General features: G+C 49.3%; 1 protein-coding gene across 1 annotated transcript; it reads right to left on the bottom strand.

Annotated features, from left to right (window-relative positions):
• Nucleotides 1-913: 913 nt before the first annotated feature.
• Nucleotides 914-8,101, bottom strand: txlnbb (taxilin beta b). Its single transcript, XM_056590838.1, has 10 exons — nucleotides 7,916-8,101; nucleotides 6,559-6,820; nucleotides 5,756-5,847; nucleotides 5,018-5,188; nucleotides 3,969-4,163; nucleotides 3,558-3,677; nucleotides 3,284-3,358; nucleotides 2,820-2,912; nucleotides 2,283-2,378; nucleotides 914-1,761 (listed from the first exon to the last, which is right to left on the bottom strand). Exons 2-10 carry the CDS (start codon nucleotides 6,803-6,805, stop codon nucleotides 1,039-1,041), a joined length of 1,812 nt encoding a protein of 603 aa, XP_056446813.1. The 5' UTR covers nucleotides 6,806-6,820; nucleotides 7,916-8,101; the 3' UTR covers nucleotides 914-1,038.
• Between the last annotated feature and the right edge of the window lie 598 nt (nucleotides 8,102-8,699).

An 8,699-nucleotide genomic window follows, 5' to 3' on the forward strand; every position in this document is an offset into this window, starting at 1 on the left:
GAGAACATTCACTTTAGCAAACTTGGTGAGGATACACAAAACCGTCTAACAATCTGTCACCTCAACCATTTTGTACTGCGATAAAGATCCAGGCATGATAGGGACGAGAGAGAGAGAGAGAGAGAGAGAGAGAGAGAGAGAGAGAGAGAGAGAGAGAGAGAGAGAGAGAGAGAGAGAGAGAGAGAGAGAGAGAGAGAGAGAGAGAGAGAGAGAGAGAGAAAGAGAGAGAGAGAGAGAGAGAGAGAGACAAAGACAGAGACAGAGAGAGAGAGAGAGAAAGAGAGAGAGAGAGAGAGAAAGAGAGACATGCAACTTGTTTTCAGCTGAAGGCCACCCAGACTGCTTATCTCCATGGAAACAGTCTAGATGTTTCACACTTCCCCAGGTTATTTTAAGATACAAAAGGTTTAAAAATGTACTCCCACAAGATCCCACTTTATCGACTACTCCATCCGTTTTCCTGTGATACTTTATCATATGGAAATTTGTGTGATGTTGACGTTCTTGCTGACTCGGTATTTTTTCGATTTTGTTTTAAACCCTGACACCTAGTGCATTATGGGAGACGTTCCTCCTGCCTGTGTGGTTATTTATAGTTGAAGGTGAATCTTAATAGGAAATAAACCCGGCGGTGGGTGTTGATTGATTGGGTCAGTCGGCGACACTGCGGGTCTCGGTGTAGTCCTTTAAGGAGTCAATTACATCTCCTGCATCTCACTGAATTGATGAGACGATGAGAGCGTTGACCTATGGGGAGTAAAGAACAGCGACGTGCTGAAGTGATGACTCCGGATATTTGGTATTCTACATACCAAATATGTGAAAAGCATGTTTCATTGGAAGATTATGGATTTGTGTGTCGATCTTACTTGGGATTGCGCAGCCTTTGTCAAGCCTTGTTTGTCTTTGGAGGTTTCTTTGGTGATTTGGACAGAAGGTTGAGAGACAGAAAGGCCAGCTTTTTATGAATTTATTTATTGAAAATGAAATCAGATCTTGATATGTAACGATGATGTTTTGGGGTTCCTAGTTTCCGCTCTAATCCACAGATTCCATCTCCAGGTCTCTCTTCTCCTGGGTTCCGTCTCCCCCAGCTTCCTGTTTGCCGCGGTTCACTTCCTGCCCACAGCCGTCCACCTCCTGCCCACAGCCGTTCACTTCATGGGCCCGAGCGCACTCTTCCGATTGGTCCTCCTCCGCTAAATCCCGTGTGACCTCAGAGAGTCCTTGTGATTGGCTCTCGTCCACGTCCTGGAAGAGCAGCTCTCCGGGGACGACGTGGGAGATGGTGAAGGAGCTGGTGATCTCCTGCAGACGGGCCTGCTCCGCCTTCAGGCTGTTCAGCTCCTTCACCAGAGGGCTCTCGACTGCGGGAGCAGGAGGAGGAGCAGGGGGAGGTGCAGTCGCGGTGGTAGGAGGAGCAGGAGCAGGGGGAGGTGCAGTCGCGGTGGTAAGAGGAGTAGGAGCAGGGGGAGGTGCAGTCGCGGTGGTAGGCGGAGCAGGAGTAGGAGCGACCAAGGCATCTCCTTCTGGTTTCTGAGCAGCAGCCACCACGGGTTTCTTTGGTTCCTCCTCCTTCTCCTCCTTCCCCTCCTGCTCCTCCTTGGGCTTTGGGTGAGCGGCACCCACGGGTGCTGAGCCCCCAGCCGCCTGCACCTTCTGGGCCAACGTCTTCCTCTCCTCCTGCAGGGCCCGGCAGAGGTTCTCCAGCTTCTGGTTCTTGGTGGTGAACAGCTCAAACTCCTTCTCCTTCAGCGTTTTCTACCGCAGGAAACAGGGAGGAGGGAAAGGGTCAGTTTCAGCGGATGTTCTTTCTGCAATTTCATCTGTGAAATTAGATGAAGCAGGATCAAATTGCTGGGATATTTCCACGAGAATAAACTGTTATAGTAGAATTTGTCTGAAGGTGCAGAAGAATGTTGGGTAAAGTATCTGTGTTTATTAAGATATAAAAATCCTTTTACTTGACATGAATAAATAAAATGTGAACAACGACAGTACGCAACGTTATGAACATTATTTTCTGTTATGAACAAAAACATAAGGTTATTTTATGAACAACATCATTACGTTACTTCACAAGCAGCAACATAATGTAGCGGTACAAACAACAACATTATCCTACGTTACAAATAACAATAGTTCACGCTACGAACAGCAACATTAGGTAACGGTATGAACAACAACATTAACGTTACGAACAGCAACATTAGGTAACACAGCCAACGACAACTTTACGTGACACAAACAAACGAGATAAAGTAAGGTAAGGGAGGGCTCACATCGGACACCATCTCCAGCAAGGCCTTGTTGCAGCCGTCGAAGCGAGACTTCCAGGATATGCACTCCTTCTCAAGCTTCTTCATCTTCTTGGACATCTGGAACCAGGAGAAACAAGATGGTTAGAAAATATCCATTGTTTTAATTTGTTTCATGTTACAGTTTTTAGTGTGAGTTGAGTAGATCCAACTTTACAGGCCCTGGTCGATTTGATCAAAATGACTTAAAGAGATCTTTGAGGTACATTTCATTAATAAGGATTCTAAGGCCCAATCCCATTTCTACCCCTTACCCCTTCCCCTTACCCCTCCCCCTTGTTTTGGAGGGGTAAGGGGAAGGGGTAAGGGGTAGAAATGGGATTGGGCCTTAGTCATCTTGCTCACAGATGCCTACAGAGAAGTTCAAACCCAGAACATTTCAGCTTAGAGTCAACACTTACAGCCACTAGACTTTTCTGGCTCAACATATCGACCAAACTCGTAGCGAGTTCTAGACCTTCTAGTTAAATCCGTTCGTTAGTTAGGTGGAGAGTGTCCCACCTTGTCCATGTCCTGCTTGAAGCTAGCGTAGATACCGTGGCTCTTGGACACGGTTCCCTGGAACTCGTCAAACTTCTCAGAGTAGGTGGCCAGCTGCAGAACCCGGGAGGAAGAGGAGGGAGGAAGAGGGGGGAGGAAGAGGATGGAAGAGGGGGGACGAAGGGGAGGGAGGAAGAGGAGGGAGGAAGGGGAGGGAGGAAGAGGAGGGAAGAAGAGGAGGGAGGAAGGGGAGGGAAGAAGAGGGGGGAGGAAAGGGGGGAGGAGGAAGGGGAGGAGGACAGAAGGGGAGGGAGGAGGAAGGGGAGAGGGAGGAAGAGGAGGACAGAAGGGGAAGGAGGAGGAAGGGGAGGGAGAGAGAGGAGGTTGGAAGAGGGGGGAGGACAGAAGGTGAAGATAGAACATAGATATTTAATGGCCTCCCTTTTATCCCCCACCTGTATTTAAGGGGCTCTCTTTACCCTTACCTGTATTTTCAAATCCACTTCCTGCTCCTTCATCTTCTTGGACTGCAGTTTGAACTCTGCCGACTGCTTCACCAGCTGTGGAGCAGAGGATGTGGAGCATCAACACAGAGAACCAGAGAACCAGAGAACCACAGAACCAGAGAACCACATAAGAGGGGGTGGGGGGCACGGGGGGAGCCTATGCAGAGTCTCCAGGTGAACTCTGAACAGGGGAGTCTGTCCCCTAGTCGTCTGGGGCTGGACCGTGGCCCGTGTGTGCGTGGAGCCTACGTACGCGCTCCTTCTCCAGCCGATGGCGTTCCTCCGCCTCCTTCAGGATCATGGAGGCCTGGGCCAGCTTGGTCTCCAGGAGCTTCTCCTTCAGGTCTCGGTGCTTGAAGACCTTCTCCAGGTTCTGGGGGACATCACAGGACCATTTATTGCTTTCAGGGGTTTTTGATCGCATACGATACATTTCTTGTGTGTGTGTGCCTGTGTGATTGTGTGTGTGTGTGCATGTATGTGTTTGTGTGTGTCTGTTTGTAAGTGTGTTTGTATGCATATGTGTGTTTGTATATGTGTTTGTGTGTGTGTGCCTGCTTGTAAGTGTGTTTGTATGCCTATGTGTGTGTGTGTATGCCTGTCTTCGTGTGCGCCTGTGTGCGTTTGTGTTTGTTTGTGTATGTCATCGTGCGTCTCCCCCCACCGTCTCCCGCTGGTCGTACTGCGAGATGAGTCCCTTGAGCTTCTCGGCCAGGGCGCTGTTCTCCTGGCACAGCTGGGTGTTCCTGGAGCTGTGCTCCTCGATCTGGACCTGGATGTCCCCCAGCGTGCCCTGGAAGTGGGTGGTGATCTCCTTCCTCTTCAGGTCGTCCTCACGACACCGCTGCAACGTCTCCTCCTGTGGACACAGAATGTTAGCCTGATAGCATAAGCATTAAGGCCGGAGGGAACGTTAGCCTGATAGCGTTAACATCACAGCCGGAGAGAACGTTAGCCTGATAGCGTTAGCATCACAGCCGGAGAGAACGTTAGCCTGATAGCGTTAGCATTAAGAGAACGTTAGCCTGATAGTGTTAGCATTAAGGCCAGAGAGAACGTCAGCCTGATAGCGTTAGCATTAAGAGAACGTTAGCCTGATAGCGTTAGCATTAAGGCCGGAGGGAACGTTAGCCTGATAGCCGGAGAGAACGACAGCCTGATACTTTTAGCATGACTGGTGGTGAGGTTCGTTAGGATGTCAGTTAGGAGGCTGGGGTCCTAGAGAACTCTAGGGGCCTCTAGGGGCGGACCGTCTGGTAGTTAGGTAGGAGGTTGGTTAGTTAGGAGGTCAGGTAGGAGGTAGGTCAGTTAGGAGGTCAGGTGGGAGGTAGGTCAGTTAGGAGGTCAGGTGGAAGGTTGGTCAGTCAGGAGGTCAGGTGGGAGGTTGGTCTGTCAGGAGGTCAGGTGGGAGGTTGGTCTGTTAGGAGGTCAGGTGGGAGGTTGGTCTGTCAGGAGGTCAGGTGGGAGGTTGGTCAGTCAGGAGGTCAGGTGGGAGGTAGGTCAGTTAGGAGGTCAGGTAGGAGGTTGGTCAGTTAGGAGGTCAGGTAGGAGGTTGGTCCGTTAGGAGGTCAGGTAGGAGGTTGGTCTGTCAAGAGGTCAGGTGGGAGGTTGGTCAGTTAGGATGTCAGGTAGGAGGTAGGTCAGTCAGGAGGTCAGGTAGGAGGTAGGTCAGTCAGGAGGTCAGGTGGGAGGTCGGGCCCCTGGGGCGCTGACCTTCAGGGTCTTGTTGTGCCGTTGCAGCTCCCTGCAGAGCCCCTCCAGCTTGCTGCGGGCCAGCACGGCCCTGCTGTGTTCGCTCTGCAGCTGGTCCTTCTCCTTCAGCACCTGCAGCAGCTTCTTCTGCAGGACCTTCAGCTGCTTCTGGTCGCCGCGGTGCTCCTCCAGCTGTCGCCGTGGAGACGCAAGGGGGAGAGACGATGGAGGAGGACGTCACCAAGGGGAGGAGGAGGGACACACACACACACACAGGGACACACACAGTGTGTGAGGCCAATGTAAGTGTCGAGGGGGCGCACACACACACACGCATCTATAGACACACACACAGGCACACGCATAGACACACACAAACACATGCACTCGCATATAGACACACACACACACACACACACACACACACACACACACACACACACACACACACACACACACACACACACACAGGCATAAAGACACACACACACACATACACCCATATTGTTAGACGCACACAATCACAGGCATAAAGACACACACACACACACGCTTATAGACACAAATACGCATAGAGAGACACACACACACACACACACACACACACACACACACACACACACACACACACACACACACACACACACACACACACACACACACACACACACACATATACATACACACATATACAAGACGCATGTAGACACACAGATGGATGGGTTGTTTCTGCGGTGGTGGTCGCGCTGGGAGACTTACCAGCTCAGCGTGCTTCTTGATGATGGCTTCCAGTTTGAGTTCTGGAGTTCCCAGCTTGTTTAGACTCTGCATCAGTAGCATGGCTTCCTTACCTATACACACAGACGCAAACGCACACATACACGCACAGATACACACACACACACACACACACACACACACACACACACACACACACACACACACACACACACACACACACACACAAATACACACACACACACACACAAATACACACACACACACACACAGACACACACACATGCACAAACACACACACACACACACACACACACACACACACACACACACACACACACACTGAATGTTATGCTTCATCTTAAACACACTGGAACACATCTGTCATCCTAAAATACAACGTTTACAAGCTATGCTGCGTGAAATAAATTGTTTGGAACAGATTCTCCTAAATGTAGCTTCAAATATTTATCCATGTTGAGTCGTCAGTGTGGCAGACCAAAGTTCTGGAGGCAGAAGAGGACCAGACAATGGATATAAGCTATTCTCAATGTCACCTTGATGGAACCCCTCATATTCCATAGCTGGTTTTAGGTGTGTGTGTATGCGAGTGTCTTTTCTTTATTTAATTTGATTTGTTTATCTTCATTTTTGGTAGATTTGGTAGAATACGAAAATTAACAGTATATAGTGTATAGCTGTACAAACTACACCTTGAGCACAACAGAAGTAGCCTAACGCAGCCCACCTGAGGAAAAAAAAAAATCACCTGTACCCGAAATAAATCATCTTAGCGTGCTGTGCCATGGACGTGCTGTACCCACCCAGGTTTTTAAGCATCTTCTTCTCCAGTTTCTGGTCCCGGCGGGAGTCGGTGTGTTTGGTGCCCGTCAACTCCTCGGGGTCCTCGGGGTCCACAGCGCCCTCTTCCGTCTGGTAGGTGTTAATGATGTCCTCCAGCCTCTGCTCCAGGTCGTCCGTCGGGTCTTCGACGTGCTCTTGACCCGTGGGGAGGGCCACCGCCTCTGGGGCCACAACGGCAACTCCACCGCTTTTTGGGCAACTCTCCATTATTCTCAGCGAGTACTGAGGGGAAAATACCAAACAGTAGGCCACATTTCAGCACGTTATTATTGTTTGGTGTTAAAAACAGATGTATACATATATATATATATATATATATATAAATGATAAAAACGTTTCTACCCCGTTGATTCAATTGAACCAAAGCAGCCATCCAATTGGCTTTTATAACGATGTGATGGCACGGAACGACACATTATTCAACATTTCAACATGAACAGAAGGTCAGTTTATTCCATTCAGAACATAGGGAAAGATGGACCACTTAAAATACTTGATATACATTAGCATTTAGCGGTCGGTTATTCACTATAACCGAGCCACCGTCCGATGGCCCGCTGTGCTAGCCCGGAGGCTCGTGGCCTGTTTACGTGCGTAAAATTAGCCCGCCTGTGCGCAGCCTTCATGCGCCTCCACGCGCAGAGCGCATGACACCTGTTCCTGGGCGGGCGGTCTATTTTAGGAACTTCTTAATATGGGCAAGTTATTTATTTATTTATTTCACAATTCATTCTTATTGATGTCAACTTCGTTTGCACGTTACATGTCCACCTTTGAAGTGGTCTATTTATAATGGTACAATTCAATGTTGGCAATGTTTTTTAACAAAAACAAAGGACAAAAATGATCCGCCTTTGAGGTTTATAAATCAGCTATAGGCTTCTTTTAACGGCGTGGAGAAAGCAGGGTTATTTTCTCACTCTTGTTCTGGGAAGCAGGATTGGGCGTGCATTTCAAGAAACACCACGGGGTGATTTCAAATTACGCATGTCTCCCGTTTCTAAACAACTTGTGATTTCCCAAAAAAGTAACGGAGATGATCTTACACATATCTTAAGCCAATGAATGCATAGCTACGCTCCGAACCCCCGAACTTCTCCGGGGAAGTGTTTAAAGACAAAGTCACCCAATCAACCAATCAAGAAGCCCGAAACAATAGTAAGCAGCGCAACAGTTCGAGGAGAAGTTCGGAGAACCAGGTGCAAACTCGACAGGCAACCGACACACACTATTGATTATTATGCTAAGGTTACATTTTTTTCCATTTTATCTGGATAGTCAGCGTGGTGCGGGGTAAACAAGTGATTCAGCTCTTACCGGGGCCGCGGTGCTGAGGGAGAAGACGTGAAGCGTGGAGGGTTAGGACCTCTGCTGCCAACGCATGCACCGACAGCTGTGAAGAAGTCCTCCTCAAAATAACCCAGCGAGGGGGGTCTGGGAGCTGGGACGGGGGAAGGGTGCTGGTGTAAAGACAGAGTCCGCACATCACACCGGGTCACGTTCCTGCTGTCCGGACTGCCGCCCCGCAGGGAACCAACCGGGCACCTGATAGCCAGATGACGCTGGTCACCACGGCCATGAATGAAACTACATTAGCAGTGTGGAAATGTAGATAGGCAACAGAGTGTAGTGTAGTGTGTGTGTGTGTGTGTGCGTGTGTGTGTGTGCGTGTGTGTGTGTGTGTCTGTGTGTGTGTGAATGGTTGTATGTCTTGTCCGTGTCTTTGAGTGAGTGTTTGCTTACGTGTGTGTGTTTGACTGTGTGTGTGTGTGTGTGCGTGCATGTGTGTGTGCGTGCATGTGTGTTAGCCTGCGTGTGTGTATGTGTTTGCCTGTGAACATGTGAAGAAGAAATCGGGCATGAAAAATGTGTTCACAAGTGTTTTCTGTGAACATCTTGAGCCTCCATTTTATGCTCTAGTGTCTGCTGCTGCAAAGCCTTTTCTCAGAGGCTAATTTTATTTGCAGCCGAGGTGACAGCCGCACAGCTGAGGAAACGACAGGCCTTGGAGCTGAGAAAACTAGAGATAAGAGAGAGAGAGAGAGACAGAGAGAGAAAGAAGAGAGAATGAGAGAAGAAAGCGAAATAGGTGTGTGTGTGT

Source organism: Gadus chalcogrammus, chromosome 5, assembly GCF_026213295.1.
Source record: "Gadus chalcogrammus isolate NIFS_2021 chromosome 5, NIFS_Gcha_1.0, whole genome shotgun sequence".
NCBI classification, from domain to species: domain Eukaryota; kingdom Metazoa; phylum Chordata; class Actinopteri; order Gadiformes; family Gadidae; genus Gadus; species Gadus chalcogrammus.